The sequence below is a fragment of the Diadema antillarum genome, unplaced genomic scaffold (genome assembly GCF_040938485.1).
Source record: "Diadema antillarum isolate AM-2024a unplaced genomic scaffold, OU_Dant_1.0 seq00000492_RagTag, whole genome shotgun sequence".
NCBI classification, from domain to species: domain Eukaryota; kingdom Metazoa; phylum Echinodermata; class Echinoidea; order Diadematoida; family Diadematidae; genus Diadema; species Diadema antillarum.
In genome coordinates this window covers 177,413-198,689 of record NW_027271453.1, presented here as the reverse complement: position 1 = coordinate 198,689, position 21,277 = coordinate 177,413, and the positions used below count along the sequence as shown (strand labels likewise).

At 36.7% G+C, this 21,277-nt stretch overlaps 1 protein-coding gene across 1 annotated transcript; it reads left to right on the top strand.

Moving 5' to 3' along the window:
* The first annotated feature begins 11,847 nt into the window (after window positions 1–11,847).
* Window positions 11,848–14,457, top strand: LOC139733806 (leucine-rich repeat transmembrane protein FLRT3-like). The gene is made up of 2 exons (XM_071644612.1): window positions 11,848–12,842; window positions 13,635–14,457. Exons 1-2 carry the CDS (start codon window positions 11,848–11,850, stop codon window positions 14,455–14,457), a joined length of 1,818 nt encoding a protein of 605 aa, XP_071500713.1.
* The last annotated feature ends 6,820 nt before the right edge of the window (window positions 14,458–21,277 follow it).

Below are 21,277 nucleotides of genomic sequence, written 5' to 3'. Positions count from 1 at the left end.
TGTAAAGCGCCTTGAGCATTTAATCAAAGTGGAGAACGGCGCTATAGAAATTGTATGTATTATTATTATTATTTTGTGCTATCAATATCAAATATCTTGTTGATTGCGATCGCAATCGCAAAAACCCGGAATAGTCCAGTCAAAATACGACAAAAAGTGGGTTAACCCACAACTAATTGCAACAGAAACGATTCCACTTGCATTTGACCCGGAAGAGCTATCAAAATAACATATTAAAAGTTCCCTAAAATTCGAGTGGTGGATCAGTGTCTAATTTGCATAAATTCAAAATGGCCGCCATACAACCTGTTTATGCCTATATCTCGGGATACGTAACCAATAGAAAGTAAATTCCGGTGTCTAAACCTATGTTTTTTAGGTCAAGGAATACAATTATGTTATCTGTAGCAACTTTCAAGCATCCCTTTACATAGTTTTTGCATATATTTGCATATAATTACATGCAAAATGGCCGCCATATTGCCTGTGCAAGCCCATATCTTTATACCATTAATGTAGTACACTCAGGAATAAGTCGCTATATATCTGGACATAAAACCCACAAAAAATATATTCTGGTGTCTAAACCTATGCTTTTTTTAGGTCAGGGAATACAATTATGATATTAGCAGTAACTTTCAAGCTTCCCTTTATACATTTTTTTTTGCATATATTTGCATTCAATAAATGCAAAATGGCCGCCATAATTCCTCTACAGGCTTATATCTCTATCTGGAAGTAGTGTTGGTGCTGAGTGTGGTCTTGTAGTGTTGTCTGTGTACAGACAACACTACAAGACCACACTCAGCACCAACACAATCCTGAAGAAGGGCTTTTCGCCCGAAAGCTCGATGATTAAAGGGGTGCTACCCAACACCAGCCACGTCTATATGTGCAAGATTTGCTGTCAATATATATATATATATATATATATATATATATATATATATATATATATATATGTATATATAATGTGTAATATTTCGAAAACAAGTTAAATTGTGAAAGTAAACTTAAATCTATATGCAATCTCCAAGATATTCAACTTTGTACATTATACCTAGCTCTGTTACACTTGGTTCTACTTGTGTGTGTGTGTGTGTGTGTGTGTGTGTGTGTGTGTGTGTGTGAGGGTGTGTGTGTGTGACGGGAGTTTTTTTTTTTATAATAGATTCCTTAATTTCGGGGTTCTGGGACCTTTCGGAATATGGTGTCTATTTGAACACCTTGAAAGTCTATCATCCTTGGAATGACATTTGCCTAGTTTGTTGAAAATCTGTCAGTACATGGGTTTTTTTAAAGAGAACCTGGAAATGGTTTTTGAAAATGTATGCATGACCGACGACCGCAAAGTAGAATATAAATGATGGCTATTTGCAATATTAGCTTGAATCTTTTTTGCTGTCTTGAACCTTTGGCTAAGATGAGTTTAAAATCTAATGGATCAAAGTCACTTGATTTCAAGAAAACTTTCGTTTCCTGTACATCATTTTCATTTTCTAGCTTGTGATAATACAGATACTAAGGTATGTAATGTGATCTCTCAAAATAGAGATCAGTGATAAAAGTGAAACACGAGTATACAAAACTATAGCTTACACTCACAGTGTTTTATGTGTTTACCACAAATTCTGGACTAGGATGGTGTGAAATTGCAGTTGATTAATTTAAAGCAAACAGGATCTCGGCTCCATTTCATACTGAAGCGTGGTAAGTCTCACGTTTGTTGTAAACTGTGTCGATGTCTTTCGAGAATGCTTCTTATTCCTAGTCACCAATTAGAACAGCATAATCTCACTCCTCACATATTTTAGAAATACAACATTACAAGTGTCTGATATATAATGGCCCGCATCTGACACTGGTATGGGTTGTGTGCAGTCAAATCTGCTTGCCCTGCAACTATACACTGCCAGTTGCTAACATCCTGTCTTGCAGTTGCATCAGACTTTCTTCAGGAGTTCCTTAATAGCTGCACTTTGTCTGTAGTGATCAGAACATATTTTTGATTAAACATCTTCCTCAAATCGTCCCAATTCCAATGATTGTATGTCATTTCCCTTCCACTGTTTAACTTGAAGAAAAGCTGGAGGGAAGGGACCTTTTGGAAGGGTTAGGAACAGAAAATGATGTTATGTATTTTGTTTTTTATCTGACTTAAGACTGCTTTTTCGCCAGCAAAATTGAATTCAGCCTTCATGCTGCTCGCATTTCTAAAAAACAACAACTGTGTGTTGGTGAAAATGTTATTAGTGCGAAGCCTCAATGCTATAGGAAACATTTCTTTTAATAAAGCTGCAGATACAATACGAAAAATGGTGAAAGTAAGACTTATAGGAATTTATATGTGTTGTATGAGCTTGAAGCCAATGAGAAGGATGCTGTTTGTATTGATCGACTGATGAATCCAGAGTACTAGTAATAGAAATGTTAAGGCATTTCCTTTTTTTTTTCTTTGTATCTGGCTGTAAATCACAATGTTTTACATTTTCAGTGAGTCACTGGGTGAAACCGTGCAAAAATATGACAAAATCCACTTCCATACAAATCATCACGGTCATATGTTGCTCATTGATAAACATGCCTTTACCAAAAGTTTTGCAACAAAGGACACAAGTATCAACTAAACATGGATGTAAATCATCGCAGGTAAGAAAAAGATGTTTGAAAAAAAAAACCTGCTGAATGATTTAAGACCAATTTTTGTGTACCGTAAGGACACTTTGAAAGCTATATGAGATATGTCCAAACTCATTAAACTTTTGTAGAGTAGCTTATGGATAATCATGAACTTGATGACATGCCCCCCCCCCTTTGGCAAAAAAAAAGAGAGAAGAAATAAAGAATTGCAACATAGACACAAGTAATAAGCAGTAAACATGAGGGCAAATTACAAAACATAATACATTAGATAATCATGCAATCATTAAATATTTTAACGATTCCTACTACCTAATTTTAGACTTTAATATTTGTGTACCTATTGAGCACACTTTGGAAGATACGTTGAATTTATAGTTAATAAAGATATGTTCTATTCGATGCTACTTACAGTTGTTTTCTGTTTTGAGGCTGTATCTCAAGAAAATGTGAGTACAATGTAATACAATACTTTTAATAAATGCAAGAATATACACACTACGTGTAGGATAATCATCAATGTTTTAAATGGTATTATAACAATTTTCCCCTGATATCTTGGATGAGACATTACAGTACAATTAACGTTCTGCAGCTTGTATTCGTATATCTGAAATCATATTCACGGTAGTAATTTGAATAGATTTATGTATAAATATATGCAAATTTTTAGTGAAATATAGGTAACTATTGCTGAGTGGAACGTGTTCTACATCAGTGATTCTCAGTAGTAAAATTAAGACCACAGACACCATCACTAGGTACCTTTTACAGATAGAAATATAAGCCTGTAGTGGCACTACGGCGGTCATTTTGCATTTAATTGAATGCAAATACACGTATATGCAAAAACATGTATAAAGGGAAGTTTGAAAGTTACTGCTTATATCATAATTGTATTCCCTGACCTAAAAAACATCTATAGGTTTAGACACCAGAATCTATTTTCTGCGGTTTTATGTCCAGATATATAGCGACTTATTCCTGAGTGTACTACATTAATGATATACGAAGATACGGGCTTGCGCAGGCAATATGGCGGCCATTTTGCATGTAATTATATGCAAATATATGCAAAAACTATATAAAAGGATGTTTGAAAGTTGCTATACATAACATAATTGTATTCCTTGACCTAAAAAACATAGGATTAGACACCGGAATTTACTTTCTGTGGGTTACATATCCCCAGATATAGGCATAAATAGGTTGTATGGCGGCCATTTTGAATTTATGCAAATTAGACACTGATCCACCACTCGAATTTTAGGGAACTTTTAATATGTTATTTTGATAGCTCTTCCGGGTCAAATGCAAGTGGAATCGTTTCTGTTGCAATTAGTTGTGGGTCATTTCATATTTTGACTGGACTAGAAGTGGAAACGGCTATGGGAATATCGGATATACGAGGGAGAGATCTAGCCTCGCATAGCCTCGCTTGATCAGTATGTCAGTCTGTGTCCAACACGGACGCGTACTCTAACAAGATTTATTCAGTGTATACTTAGCATTCAGACTGCAATGTATTGTGCACAGTTTTGCCATAGGGTTCTTGTGTGGAGAACTTACACGAATCTGTATATGTGGGACTGTGATAGAGATCGCCGTGTGCGATGAAAAGATCGTACATATGGGTCAATTTGCATCTGTCTTATCTAAGTCAAAATAGTAAAATATGAAGTGAAAACATTAAGGATAGGGATTTCAACATCTTTTAATTCTGTGAAGGGGTATAATTCCAGTTATATCGGCTTCATAAATGATTTGTAGAATAGATGAACACAGCGCATTTGGAGCAGCAGTTGTATCTGTTTACTGAGCCGAGCACGAGTCACGTAAAATGCAGGTAGCAAAAAACAAACAAACAAACAAAAAATCCCACCGCCCGACCCTATTTGAAAATCTCATGTTACGCCAATACAACTTTTTTTTTTTTTTTTTTTTTTTTGCCTATAGACATTACACTAATATTACTGGTCTTTCAGATGAGTGTTCTAATTGAAATACTAGTATTTCAGTGACATTTTTCTGCCTTTTAGAATTCATGGCGGCCATTTTGGACGCCATTTTCAATAATCAAAATTGCACAAGGGTGAGAGCTCCACACCCACCTGAATATCATTGTAGAGACCAAAAAGATGAATAATCAACAACAACAACAACAAAAAAAAAACTATCAGAGAAAAAATACTTAGCCCCCTCGGCTGCCCGACTAATACCGTACTCTTTGTGTGTGTGTGTGTGTGTGTGTGTGTGTGTGTGTTGTTGTTGTTGTTTTGACGAGAGACACTATATCAAAAGAAAAGGAAGTGTAATTTTATATTCATTTTGTTCTTATGTTTTTCCCTAAGAGACTCTGATCGTCTGCCAAGGGACTGTAGGCCTACATACAATTGAATATCATTTGCATTAACCCTTACCCGAACTCTCACCCTGACTGTAGTCCTAATCCAGTGGCGGATCCAAAGGGGGCGCACCGGGAGCGCTCCCGTCTTTATTATTATTAGGGAGCTTTAGATTTTAGACGCGCGGACGTTCAAAGGAAAAAAAAAAAAACATGCTCTGAGCTTGCGCAGTAGCGCGCGTAAAGTCAATCTATTTTCAGCTTGCGTCGCCTGAGTTGTTTACTACGCGTACTGGGCTATTTTCACGTCCACACAGTTTGCGACGCAGAGAGCTTCTTCATGCACTGATCATATGGGGGCGCGATTGTATTTTTTATACGTTGCGTCCCAGTGTAATCTAAAGCTACTTTTCCACACGACGCAGGGAGAGGAGAACGTCCAGCGCAAGCGTCGGCTCAAACGTCCGCGCGTCAAAATCTAAAGCTCCCTAATCATTTAAGTTAAAAGAACGGGAAAATGAATAATTGGAACCCAGAAGTAGCACCAGAAATATATATATATATATATATATATATATATTTTTTTTTTTTTTTTTTTTTTTGGGGGGGGGGGGGGCGCCCACCCCTTTTACGGAATACCTGGATCCACCCTTGAAATCCGACATCAAACTAAACCCGAAACTCTATCGTAACCCTAATCCAACCACAAGTACTTGTGTGTACTTGGAGAAAATGAAACTGGAGCAATTGAAGCAGGAGCTAATGTCATGTCACCGCACCAACACATCCTCTATTCCTTACATTTAGGCATCATGCCAACCAAATAACAGACTCCGTTCTTGTGCCAGCGGTTACGAAGGTGAAGAAGGAAGGAGGTAGGAAGAAAAGTAGGAGGAGGGAGAGGAGGAAGAGTAAGTAGAAGAAGCTGAAGAAGAAGAAGAAGATGATGATGAAGTAGAAGAAGAAGAAGTAGAAAAAGAAGAAGAAAGTTTTATCATCTTTGTTCAGAAATGTGATCTAGTTATATTTTACCCGAGGAAACTGCAAAATACAATTTTGACTTTTAACTACGTCTTCTCCATTCCAGGCAACTTTAAATGTTGATACAATAATTATCATCTGAAAGCATGTATATCATTGCTATTTTCACACCATTCTTCTTCCTTACGGCATAGATTGATATTTTGTTATTAAACGTATGTCAATGTTTTGTATAGCTTAAACTGAAATAAAAGAAACGAAACAGAAATGATGCAAAACCACAACCTTCTCTGTCTGCCAGTGACAGACTTCCGATGTAGAATCGTACAGGAAGTGAACGTACACGACACTACGCTTTCTTAAGTTCAACGGCAAAGGAATGTATTAAAGTAAGTGTCTTGAGGTGAAGCCCAGTCAGTCGGCACACATGAAAAGGCTTGGAGGTATCGCCGGCTCTTAAAACAGTTTCTTAATGGCTGCGTTCACAGGGGGGCTAGTCGAACGTCAATTCAATTGCGTGAGTAGATTACATCTTCATGTTTACATTGGTAGAGTTATCACACTGCAAAAACATCGGTGTTAGATTTAACACCATGAGTGTTAAATGTATCAACTCTCAAGTGTCATTAGAGGTCCACACCCGAAGGTGTAGAAAGCATGTTGTAATGGTGTTGTAAAGTGTTCACCTGGCACTTCGTGGTGTTAATGCGACACTGTAGCTAGTGATATTTCTGAAAGTGCGCTGTTGTTAATTCAACAATGGCACCGCATGGTGTTGATTTGATATTGCTGGTGTTAATTTCGATGTTATAATACCCGTCCAGCTTCAATAGGAGACCACACCAACTGGTGTTACTGTGGTGCAAATGTGTTCACACTTTTTTTTAACAAAGTCAAGTACTTTATCGGAAAATTCTTGATCGTCTTGTTGAAGTTCAAAATCAACAAGAAGATAAGAAAGTAAGAAACTATTCAAAAAACAATTTCATAATTTGAAACGACACCCGGAAGTGTAAATCCAACACCATAAATGAGCACGGGAAAGTTACCACCATTTCGGTGTTTCATATTTAACACTTTTTTGCACTGCACAAACCAAAGATTAACTTGGCCCCCGTATAGTCGTAGTCAGAGCATCTTACTTTCTTTTTTGCCTGATCTTGAACAAAAGAAGAAGACCTAGTATTCATAACATGTGTAAGTGAAATAATTATTCCTATTTGTAGTAAAGCATTAGAACCTCCACGTATTTCCGTACATGTCCTTTTCTTCTCTTACTGTCTCAATGCCACATTACATGGAAACCTTGCAAATGCCGGCTGAACAAAAAATGAATAAAAATAAGAAATTAAAGAAATTAAAAAGATAAGTACTGCCACTACAAGATATAACGATTTCGTTTGAACTAGTGGTTATTTTCAGTAGCATCAAAGTAAGGTGAAGATTTGTAGATTTGAGTCGTGATGGAAGAATGCGTAGTTAATTGGGAAAGAGTGCTCTGGTGTACCTTTCGGATGATAATGGATTGTTTTCATGCCTTTCATACGTGCAGATTTTGAAAGAAAGGAAGGTGCCATAAAGGGTGCTGCATAAAGTAGGTCTAAATCCTTGACCCAAAAGAAAACAATATTCAAAAAGAATAATATATTAATCTTTGTAATCACATAAAATTTCCGATTGGTTACATAACCTTCATACGCGCAAATTGGCAGAATTGACGATGTAGTGTCGCTAGGGGAGATAATTTACAACTGCAATCTTGTTCCACCTGAAAATCAGTATCTTTACATTTTGAGAGATTACAAGTCTACGATAATTTGATGACAAGGCTACATCTATTATTGCTTTCATGGACTGGTATAATGGCACCTGCGTCAGACGATGGCACGATATAAAAGTGCAGATAGATGAAATTCTATAGGGCTGGTGTTATAAGTAAATAATTTTTCTGTCATTTCTATACTTTGAGACAAAAGAATAATACAAAATTGCAGGATAAGTTTTGTTTCCTAGATTGATCAGAATGAAATAGAAGACTACCTCAAATGGCAGATCAATGCTATTATTTCTTTTTAGAAATGATGTTGCATATCGAACAGTCAGCTCACGCTTACACAATGGGCAAGAAAGGATTAAGAAATTTCAATTTTTTCACGTGATGAAAAGACCCGTTTGTTCACTTATTTGTACGGGACAGAGCAAATTCGAGCTAAGTGACGTGTTAATGAGAAACTACAGTAAAGTACAAACAGGAAAAGAAAAAACTCTGCCGAATACAGAAATAGGATATAAAAAATGCATTGATGTATTGGCTTATCAGTACTAACTTGAAGAAAAGTTTGGAATGTAAATGAGAGAAAATTTGTTCTGAAGATTTTTCTTTCTTTTTTTCGCACAAAGCAAGAAGTATACAAGGTTATCACTTTACAGCTACTTTAACGCATAGGGTTAAAGGCAGACGATCGTCATCCCTAATGGCACGTAAACTCCGAACGACCGAAGTTTTTGCATGCAATTGCGCAATGCCAGACTCGGTGCTATATCCATAAACGTGTGGGACAATGCTGCCACTGAGACACGTGTGTGTATGTGCGTGTGTGTGTACGCATCATACACTTGAGTTTGAGTTTGAGTTTGAGTTTGAGTTTATTTATAACAACAACATATGTACAGGAAAGTTTGAATACATGTTTATACATCAATATTAATACATACCACATGTAACTGTCTAAACGATCGAAACAAAACATATTGAATATAATCTATAATATATAATGATAAATGATTATGTAATCTAAAACTATTAATCTAAAAAAGAGCTGCAATATGGCAATGTTGTACACAATGAGGTTGCTAAAAGAACCAAGAGGTAGCACAGGTGCTAGTAGGTGTTGGTCCTTTTAAAGACGTATTACATAATGAACTATTGAAATACATTTAAAAATACTGTTATAACATTATTAATTTTTAGTACCATTGTCTATACAGATTTAATGTGTTAAAATTGTGACCGCGAGCTGCGGTGATTGGAGGAGAGAGGCCAGAAGACGCGTGGCTCTTTTGGCCTCTCTTCATGCGTATGCGCACTGAGAATGTGCATCCATTCGGAAGCTCTCGTGGCTCGCTCGGACAGCCCTTTTGGGTCAGGAGATTTGTAGCACAGAACTCTTGTAGTCTAGAGTGTTGTTCGCTGACCCATTGAGCCAGCGCTATTCTCATTCGGGGTCACTACATTTGATACAGAATGGGGGAGGCAGCGTGTTGCGTTCGTCTCCGTGCCGCACAAACCACTCGCCACGACTGTATGCCTTTAACTGAAGGTCTAGTTCACTCTGTTTATTATCATCGTTGGGAGGACGTGAGGGTTTCCTTTCATAACCCCAATATGTTTGTCGGAACTAATATTAGGCCTACTCTTTAATACCGATAAGATTTGAAATTACCACAAAACCCATAATGCATGGATGACTGCCGCGAGCTATAAAAGATTTCAGTACTAATGTCAGGAACGTGCTCAAATTTTAGATACAAATTTCTTTTTTTTAATAGAAAAAAAGTGTCTAATATTATACGGAATCGGTCTTTTAAAATAGTAATATCTTATGTCATTTCAACTGCTCCGTATCTTAACGAAAAGCCCTGAGCCCATTAATGTATGGTTATATATTTTCATCGTTTTATCAAGCGTTAGAATTCTGGTATCATCTTAATATCCTGCAATATTTCTCATTTTGATACTGCGCTATTCCATTCAGTGATGTATTTTCTCCATTTTCTCGCATGGTGCAATTGCCTGGATGAGAGCGTTCACTGACTAATATTAGGGAGCTTTAGATTTGCGGCGCGGACGTTTGAGGCGACGCTTGCGCTGGACGTTCTCCTATCCCCTGCGTCGTGCTGAAAATAGCTTTAGATTACACTGGGACGTATCGTATAAATAATCAGATGGCGCCCCCATGATCGGTGCATGAAGTAGTTCTCTAAGTTGCAAATTGTGCTGACATAAAAACAGCCCAGAACGCGAAGTGAAAAACTCAGACGACGTAAGCTACAAACAGATCGACTTGACGAGAGCTTCTGCGCATGCTCAGAACATTTTTTTTCCTCTGAACGTTCTCGTCGCGAAAATCTAAAGCTTCCTTTTACCTGTTGACAACGGTGAATCGTTTCCTGCTGTGTGTACAAAAATTGTGCGTGAAGCATGACCACCTAGATACCGTTTTTAAATCCAGGTGTTAATCTCCGTTTTACATAAATTATTATCCTCGCCAAGGCACAATTTATTTTGGCTTCTTGACAGAAGGAACGGCATGACAAGCCCACTAAGCATTTCTCAGCTATACCTTTGAACAATTGTACTGAAAACCCAGTTTTTTGATTGCAAGGAAGACCTTTTAGCTACCTAAAACTTTTTATTGGTATATTCAATCATTCTGGTGCCACTCATTCCCAACTCCTAAAGAAAAAAAATATTACAGTTGACCTGTTGAGATTCGCATCAATTAGCTGTATTTATGAACTTCCATTTTGAATGATAAATAATTTATTAATTTCTGTGCATAAGCCTACGCCAACGAATGATAAAATGATAGTCATGAAAATAACAACAAAAATGATGATAGTGATAAGAAATAATGATAGTAATGATGAAAATAACATTAATATTTGGAGGCAACTAAAAAGCAGCTCTTTAGATATGTCCTCCCATCTGTCTACCAGTTATCAATAAAGGCAAACAGATTTGCACCATTCAGTACAACACAGTACGAGTTTTCCCAACTATTTATGCAAAGCCGTGCTTCACCATTGATTTTCATGTCATCGACAAAAGAAAATGTATGTATGAATCTCATAGTGACTGCTATCAAAATTTCCTTCGCGGTTATCCAGCTGTATTGTTGGGAGCTGATTTCTAATTAAACTATTGATGATTATAATGAGGACAACTGATTGTTGACGATGTGATTTTTATGGTTTTCTTTACCCAAACTGGAAAATTGTTGAGTTTTCTTCGTTTTGGAATATGTCTTGCTAGAATATCTTGTAAAAGGAAAACTAAACACATAACTGTTAAGCTGCACAATAGCGAGGTCTTTCTCAACACGAAGGATCGATGGTCCCTAACTCTCTGAAAGGCAGCAATTCAACCTTCCTATTTTCACTTTCGGATAAACGAAACTTATTTCATATTCGGATTAACGTACCTTCGAGTAATAAATCTTATTTGAATTGCGAATCAACGAACCTTATCTATATCAATTTTGAAATAAGGAACAGTGATACTGATTTTCTATTTCAAGTATGCACCCATCGGTCAGCACTTCAAGCCCAGGAGCACACGGAAACTTGATAATTTATTGTTAATACTGAGTCATATGGCTGCCCACCAAATCGAAGTACATTTTATGTGTTGTCATTATACTCTTACCATTGAAATGAAAAAAGGTTCCTGCACTCATTTCCCACAATATTCTTTACTCCTTCCAGACCCTTTGGCCTCCCATTATCGAGGAATATGGACCCACATGGACTCTGAACTCTAAATGTATTTATAGACTCAGAAATCTGCGCAGAGTGAACCTTCACATTGAAATAGGTTTTAATATCACAGTGCCGTCATCGGGATATAATCATTGAAAAGTTATGTAGTGCAAAATGTGAATGGTGCCAAAGACGAATTGTGGAAATTCCATGTACAATGACACTACTGGCTTGAGAGCGTTGAAGATGATGCTTCAGATAGTGAGAATCTGGAATAATCTGCCAAGCTGGATAAATAGTGGAAAATGTTCTGAGGATTTAAGACATTGATAACCCCGTATTGCCCCTCAGGCATTTGTTATTATTTACATTTTCCAAGAGAGGTGACAATTCATCAAAGCATGGAAGGCATGGAACGTATAGCGTTCTACGTTGTTGTCTTTACAACGCTTTACGTCTGTTACGCGCAAAGAAGCCAAAGTGCGCACCCATGTGAGATCCACCTAGAGACCAGGTCTGCTGACTGCAGCTTCCGGAATCTTCCCTCAATCCCACAAGATCTACCTCGAGACGTTGAAAATCTGTTCCTTACCAAGAACAAAATTAGCACTTTGCACAATGAATCGTTTGCATCCTACCGAATGCTCCGCAGAATCAAATTAGATTTTAACAATTTATCTCGAATCGAAAGCGGAACATTCATGCCCTTGACGTTTTTGGAGCGCCTAGATCTGTCTAACAATCGACACTTATCACTCGGGGAAAACCTGTTTAGATACTGCAGATTACGTTATCTGAAGGCCGATGACTGTATGCTAATAGCCTTCCCGAGCAAGCTTATGACGCAGATGGTTCACAAGTCCTCTTTAAGCCTGCATCAGAACTACATCAACAGAATCGCATGGTCAGAATGCCGTGGAAACTTGTATCAAAATGTTTCACTCTTTGGGAACCTTTTCACTGAAATTTCAAGGGATACGTTCGAAGTGAACTGTTCGCTTGACTCACTCGATCTTTCGTATAACTTCATACAAAGAGTGGAAGCTAAGGCAATCGTGTTGTTGAATGTTTCGTCATTGAGTCTTACTGGAAATCCATTAAAGGAAACAGGACTTGCACACCTTTTTGAGGGTCTGGGGTTGTCAAGAAACCCGATGACAGCTTTGATCCTTCAGGATGTAGGCCTCAGTACGATAACACCAGGACTTTTCTCCCACTTGCGGGCTGTGAGTATATATCAGTTGGACCTGGGATCGAACGAGCTCACCACGCTCCCTTCGAATGCCTTCGAGGACCTTACCGATGTTTCTGAACTAATACTAGACAATAACAACTTAGTGAGTCTTAATCCCAACTATTTCCACGGGACGACAGCCATGAGATATCTCTCGGTACAGTGTGTTTCCGAACTTTCTCTGAACGTTGCGAACGAGGAATGGGAAGCGAACTTAACGGAACTTAGTCTGGGTCTCGGTTCCTTTGATAGCATAGGGGCGCATGCGTTCAAGGGTCTTACAGCTCTCAAGACATTAGATTTAAGTTTCACCTCATTAGCGGCGTTTTCAAATACGTCATTTCATGATCTGAAGGCGTTGGAGGTATTAGATCTTGAATACAGCACGATTTCAGCTCCGCTTCATATTAAGGGATCTTTCCTGAAAGAAATAGATTTTGAAGGTGCAGACAAGATTCCAGAGCAAATGCTTTTTCCAGGTACACTGCAGAAGAACACACCGTCCGTAGAAAGACTCTCATTTGAAAGCGCAGAAATCATCATTTGGCAGTTGTGGAACGGAGTAAACTCCACATTTTCTGCCCTAGAGAGGTTAAGGGTATTAATTCTCACTGACACATCCTTAAATTCTGTTCCTTGTGGATTCTTTAACGACCTAGCCCAGTTACATGAATTGTATCTTGCGCAGTGTAATTTGAATGTCTTGGAATCCTGCTCGTTTGCAGGTTTGCCAAATCTTTTGATTCTTGATCTCGGAATGAATCCACTTAAAAAGATCGCATTTCATCCTTTTCAAGGGATGATCCATCTGCTAGAACTTAGGTTGTATAGTATTGAGCTCGATCGTGTTACTGCGGGACTCTTTCAAAATTTGTCAAGCTTGGTTAGATTGGATCTCAGTGACAACAGTCTTTCTACAATACGTTCCAGCTTCTTTAAACCCATTAAAACCAGTTTACAGAGCGTCCGCTTATCCGGCAACCCCTGGAATTGTGACTGCCGACTGCGCTGGCTGGTTGAGTGGCTTGGTGAGAAGACAATTCGGCTTGAAAATGAAGCAGAAACGATATGCTCAAAGTCAGGGTCAATTAAGACATTTCAGGGAGAGAAGCTGACAAGCTTTGATCCTGGCAGTCAATGCGGTCCAAACATCATTCAGCCCTGCGCTCTCGTTGCCGCCGGAATCACCCTCTTGGTCATAATAATTCTGATCTATAACAAATGGTCGCAAATGAAGTATAAGTTTTTCATCCTCAAGCTACACTTTAAAGGTTTCAAACACATACCTGACCATGATAAACGGGGAGATTTTCATTTCGACATAGGTGTTCTGTTCCACAGCGATGACGAACAATGGGCGAGTGGCGACTTCTGTCGAGGACTGCGTGAGACGATGCCAGATTATAATCGCATCTCTTTGGGCGATGATGATCTGCCATTGCATATGTTTTACCTAGACGCCGTCCACCAAGTCATATCCCACAGCTTCAAGATCATCTTTGTCATATCCCCGACAGCCATTCAGGACCACATGTTTATGATGAAATTCCGGATTGCGTTTGATCACTATAACGACGTTCTAACGGAAAAGATTCTGCTAGTTTTTCTAGAGGACATTCCTGACAAGGACTTGCCGTTCCTCGTTCGACTGTTTCTTAGCGACAACCGCCCTTATCTCAGGTGGACTAAAGACGAAAGAGACAGGCCCTTCTTTTGGGACGCTCTGGCAAAGTACCTCACAACTAATGCAAAATGCAACCCACTTATCCCACTTTAAAGCGAAAGTACATTCTGTCTTTTAATCAGAGGGAAGTATAATCAAATAAGAGTAAAATTAGAGTAAAATAAAGATGTATCATCCTAATCTGATATAAAGTAGAAATGAAACGGTATTAAGAAGAGTCACATCCGTATCAAAACAAACCATTTCTTTCAAATCTGAATGAGGTAATCACCATACAGACGTCTTATTGGTTTGTACACTAAACCATAGACCAGCGTAGAACTGCTCCCGTTGAAACCCATCCTTCAGAGATCGTGATGAAGGCGAAATCTGTTTTATACTATTTTTGTCGAACAGTAACTTAACCTTTCATGTTTGTGCGTGTGTTTGTGTGTGTGTGCCTGTCTGTCTCTGTGTATGCGTTTTCATACGTGAAAGGGATACGTGTAAAAGAATGTCCTCACAGTCTTTTATCTCATATGTTTGCAGTTAACATCACTGTTTCCGAAAGCAAAGGAACTTTACAGGCTTTGGCATGGTCTTGTGTCGAACATAAGCGATGATAATATTTATACTGGTAAAGGGCTCTCGTATTGTGTTGATGTGATAAAAATTGATAGATATTTTAGCTGAACCAAAGTATCCTGTCATTAAATCTGAATTGCCTGGACGTTCCGCTGTAGCTAGTGTTTCGGATGAATCTTTGGCAAGTTCACAAGGGGCAAGAAGGAGACTGTGATTAAGGTGAGCATTAAATATGACTATGTAAACTAACTCGTGTATTGCTCAAATGTATTTTATTTCCCTTATATGTTTTGAATAAAAAAGATAAAAAATATACTTTCTGTCAAGTATTTTGTTTTGCCCCATGGAAATAAAGTATTATTTAAATGACATGACATCGTCTCTTTCGGCGATGCTTGAGAAATCAACCTTGAAACTACATGTACTAATTCCAAGCCATATGTGGTTAAAACACTTTACTGAATCAATGATGAATCTCCGACGAAAGGCCAAAGGCAGCAGAATGATAAGTGATAATTGAAAAACCATTTCCGGACGGCTTCATCTCAGCAGTACCGAGGTCTGTCGTAAGGATAATACAGCATTGTTGATATTACTAAAAAAAGGATTTAGGTCTCATTAGCCTTTTTGCTTAAATAAAAAAAAAAAAGTGGCAGAAAACAAAAATATGACTGGCGTTTGTCGAGCTTGTAAAGTTCATCCAAAACATTTTGCCTGACATGTTATTGCTCCTGCCTGTGTTGTATTTACCAATGTCAGAACAGGACTGGTACACACTGTGTACCATTCATTTAGGTGACATTGCAATGAAATCTCCGGAGACGACAATATTGAGGACAGCTATATTTGAGGGACTTATATTTGTTTGATGTTGTTCTCGAGGGATATTTTCACTTTGGGATATTTTCAAGATGGATTTTTTTATATCATGTGATTATGTAGAATGTTAGGTCCTTTGGATACATGGTATCTGCTGGCATAAATTCATTGCATGTAAAATATGAAAAAGATGTGATTTAGAATCACAGGGTAGAAAAGTCTAGCTGCATAGGTTTTGATTATATTAGTTATATTGTGCATATGATGCTCATTGAATGAAATTCAAATAATGAACACCACAATTTTTTCAGGGTCTGTGTTTATGAGTGTCTGTCTATGTATTAATTTCATATATTAGATAGAATATGAATCTATTGCGAACTGTGCCATAATTATGCTTGTGTGCAACTACGAAAAATATCTTGAAACAAAAACCACGAGGTAATGAAATTGAGAACCTGCTGAGTTCTCCAATACGGTAATAGCATCTCAAGGTCACATCCGTTATTGCGAACCAAAGCGGATGATGAATACCTGCTAAAGGATTGATCGGGTCAGATAGGGTGAAATGTACTTGTTATAATGCAGATCAACTGTTGTTAAATTGATGAAATGGAATTGTAAAAATTGATATATACCTCCTCATAAAAAAGAAAGCAACAAGAGCAATATTCTGAGAATGATTCTGCCAGCACTGTTAGTATCAGGAGCCATGGAATAAATAAGTTCAAGGTTGTGGTCTTTATGTAGGTAAATACGCACGTTGCGATTGATTCAATTGATTAAAGAAAAGATTAAAAACAAATCCTTTGAGAAATCCATAAATCCATAAATTTCCAAGTCAGTATCAACATTGAATCATCGGTTTTGCATGTCATTATTAGCTTTTCCTACAAGTTCCATCCACATTCATGAACAATTTCGAGATATTTTGCACGCGGACAAACAAACCGACAAACAAACCCCGATGAAATCTTCCGTGGCGGGGTAAAAATCTCTTGGCCAGATTAAATGTCGTGAGTTGTCATCGTCTAATCCTTTGCTCTCTCTCTTTCTCTGTCTCTAAAGCTGAGAATTTAAATAAATAAATAAATAAATATATATATATATATATATATATATATATATATATATATATATATTCATACATAATATATTAACAGTCAACGCAATGAAGAAACAATCATGTTCCTTCAAATTACAAAGTGGTGACATTTTGTGTGTGTGTGTGATATGGAAATTAAAGGTAACTACTGCCCTCTACAATTAAAAAAAAATGCTTCTTGCGAGTTTCATGATTCCACGTTATTGTTATCATTATTATTATTACGGTAAATTTGAGTACGATCTTTTTCACATCTTAAAGTTGATATACTATATATCCCTAAAAGCGGGACCCTCCGTAACAATAACTGTACATGATTTCAGGGTATGAAACTACAGCTTACTTCCAACATCTTAAAGAAAACCCCATTCGATTTGCTTAAGTGATCAAAGAGAAATGAGGCTTTTTGTAGAGCATGTTAGGAATCCAATCCAGCACGATGTTTTTCACATCTTAAAGTTGATATACTGTATATCCCTAAAAGCGGGACCCTCCGTAACAATAAATGTAATAGTAGTGAATTAATCCAAATATAATTTCAGGGTATGAAACTACAGCTTACTACCAACATCTTAAAGAGAACCCCACTCAGAACCCCACTTAGAAATGAGGCTTTTTGTAGAGCATGTCAGGAATCCATTCCCTCCGAGTCTGTTAATAAAGGGATGGTACAGTATTGGTGGAGATGAGAATTGGGCTTTTAACTTTTTGCGAAATACCAAGAAAAAACACTTATGATATAGTACAGGGCATACCATTTAAAGAGGAATTCAAAGTTTATTTGATGAAAATTGGGTTTGGAATGACTGAAACATCCAAAAACAAAATAAAACAAAGCTATCGTAATAAAGTGTGGGTCCCACACTTTATTAGAATCGCTCTTTTTTGGATATCTCAGCTATTTCAAAACCAATTTTCATCAAATAAATGTTGAATTCCAGAATTACATGGTCTTTCACATTTCATAAGAGGTTTCTCACTATCTCACCAAAAAATGTTAGAAACCCGAAATTAGGTCTCAACCAAAACTGTACGATCCCTTTAATTGTGTTTACACATTAATATTCAGTTCCATGAGCACGCAAGTGATACTCTTGGAAGAATCAAACTCTGGACAGGCAGCTGCGGCGATTCACAGTTCTCTGTGACCACTTGACCATGTTGAATAGGGTTTTGTGCAAAATATAGGTAAGATGTCATATTCTTAGATTTTAAAAAAAAAAAAACATTCGGACAGTTCAATCGTATTGAAAGTTATAAATGCAAAAATCCGATTGTATTTCTTAAAATTATTATCATTATTATTATTATCGCAGCGAGACTCTGCAATCCCTCTCTATCCTGAATTTGTAAATGTCATCCTCATATATATATATATATATATATATATATATATATATATAATATCATATATATATATGTATATATATATATATATATATATATATATCATATGATGTTATTGGGACCTGTCCTTTCACTTCGTTGTAACGAGAATTTATTAGCAACGTTATTCGTCATAGCAGGAGTGCATAGAAATCATTTACTTCGAAGAAAACAACCTTATTTTTAAACAAAATTAATGTTATCCACAAATTACACTCCTGTTCTCCTAATCTAATTATTGTAATGATAATAATAATAATAATAATAATAATAATAATGATAATACTAATAATAACAATGATAATAATTATAGTTATAGTTATAATTACAATAATGTTTTATGATAATGATAATTGAATTAATACTGCGCTTGATACTGATGTTACTAAGCGCAAATATGTGGACCCTATCAAATTTGGCAACGACTCCCTTCCCTCTTCTGATCAAAATTTCATGTAGTCTACTGAAAGCTCAGAAGGTGAGAGTTGACAAGGATACCTACTAAGCCATCACGGATCTCACGCTTGCGTTCCTAATCAGACACTCCACCAGGTCATGCTGCGGCGTGGTATCTTCCCATTAACACGTTCTTGAACAGACAGAGAGTGTTTTAATTAATTTTTACATAGGTAGCTGGTGGGAAGCTCATTGTCCACATGGAATCCGAGGACAGTAAATTGACAATCTGCATGCGTTCGATCACGTTGCTTTATAAAAGCATAATATCCAATTTCCACATCAAAGATTCGTGCTTTTATACGTTAAAGGCTGAGCATTGAGAGTATAAGACATATATTTTTTTCTTCATCGAATGGTATACACATTTCAATGTTACTGTTCATGTAATTTCAAATTTCACACTTCCCTCTATTTCTACATTAATTTTAGGTCTATACCTATATTTCAAACTAAAGTGCTAGACAAGTCCTTTAACGGATGTATTAGTACTCATAGAAATGCTTTCTATGACTGCATAGCCTTTTTAACTTTGGTATAATGTCATGCTCCTCTGGTATATAGACACATTTGGACATCTTGTTGTTTTTTTATTTGAAGTAAGCAGTAACTGTAGTTAGTAATATAATATCACCATCATTAATCACAAAATACATGTCAAAATCAGCGTTCTTCGGGAAAACAGGTCGTAACGGTAAACGGAAAACGATAATTTTAACTTTTTTTTTTCGGAAGAGTTATTCAACAATGTAGAATAAAAGAAATTTACACTCTCAGCCCGATATGTGTATATATATATATATATATATATATATATATATACATATATATATATATATATATATATATATATATCTATATCATAATTATTACATAGAATGTATGGAAAACATTTATTTTGTTTATGTTTCTGTCTTTCATTTACTTGCAATTGCAATTTCATCAACACTTTGTATGTTCTGTTTGAAATATGAAAATGAAGATTGCATTGGAATTTAAATTTGAATAGCAATTATATCACATGAATTCGGTACTTTCAGTGTTCTGGTCAGTGAACAAAGAACAATCCTCCTCTTTTAAGTAGTGACCCAAATATGTTGAGCCTGGCACTTCTAAACTTTGGGAAGAAACTATTTGTAAATTATGACCTACGTTATATTGAATGTAAGTGACTTCTTTATACCAAATAATTTTTGATTTCGATGAAGTAGAATTCCATCGGCCTGGCTGTAACGGAACTCTATAGCACGCAATAACTCAATCTCTTGCAAATCAAGAACGTTTAATTGGATATTTGATGGCTGTCGCAAGAAAAATATAGCATGTTGTTTTGATAGAATAAAAAATATGACGTATTAATGGACTGGCACTTTCATTTGTCATTGATTTTTTTTTTTTTTTAACATTTATCTATCCGCACGAAAAATGTATCTTCAAAAGCCCAGTATATAAAGTGTCATTTACTGGGCAACGATATTAGACCCCTTCTGTTCCTCGTATCATACCACTGGTTTGGATAGCTCTTTGGACGATCGCTTTGAAGCCGTCAAACCACCGTCTTACACTCACATGCATTTCCTACACATCCTAAATTTCCTATATATTTCCCAATGTATTTCCTATACATTTTGTGTATTTCATTCGGTGGCAATCTCTCTTCTGGAAGATATGCGGGTATCCCGTCCCGATAGAGTATGCCTGGTAAGATGGCTGCGCGGCTACTTAATTCTTCGTACAGCTGCGTGAATAGACCAACGGCATATATCCAGGTACCTGCTATAAAATCTATAAGATATTAGCAGGTAAATTCGAGAATTCTCAAATCTTTAGGACCAACATCTGCCGCTGGTCTTTTTAGCCTTTACTCATGTATTTACTTAACTTATAAAAGTACACAAACTTCACAGTGATTCATTCAATAAACTCTCCGTGGGACTGGTGTATGGGTACAACAATCGTATTAATGCTTTACCATCTCACTTCATTTGATTAAAAAAAAATATTATACTGTAGGTGACAATAATTACATGTATCATAGCCATAATTACCTTTTAATAGCACAGTCTAATCATAACCTTAATAACAACAATCTCATGAAAGATAAGTAATGTACGATGAATTCATTTACAGTAATGCTGACTCTTCAGGGGTTATTTCATTACTTTTATGTCATTTATTTCATTCGCATTTTTTTTTCTGCAACAAAACATAACACAAAGTAAATCAAAAATTCAATCATAAGCGTAGTTACAAGTATGACAATCAATGGTAATCAACAGACTTACAGGAGTGATAGAATGCAGAAATATGACTAAATTGATCTACATTGAGCGTAATCTCGTGTGTGTGAATGAAAGTGTAAATAGATTTTCGATGCAAAACATAAGTGTGATTATTGCAATTACATCACTAATTTAGTGAGGGATTACTGTATCAAAAACAACACTGGCCTTCAAAACCACACTGACTACAATGACGACCTGATGATAATTTGCAAGGGTCTGAACGGTATATTGGAACGAATCAGCTCGCATCCTCTGAATTAGTAATATCTAAACCAGAGAGAGAGAGAGAGAGAGAGAG

What these genes read in the sequence shown, in the direction of transcription:
- LOC139733806 (XM_071644612.1), top strand. Translation starts at nt 11,848, where the DNA reads ATGGAAGGCATGGAACGTATAGCGTTCTACGTTGTTGTCTTTACAACG. An exon ending in ATGAGATATCTCTCGGTACA is followed by an intron (nt 12,843 to 13,634) that starts GTGTGTTTCCGA and finishes CATTAAAACCAG; the next exon opens with TTTACAGAGCGTCCGCTTAT.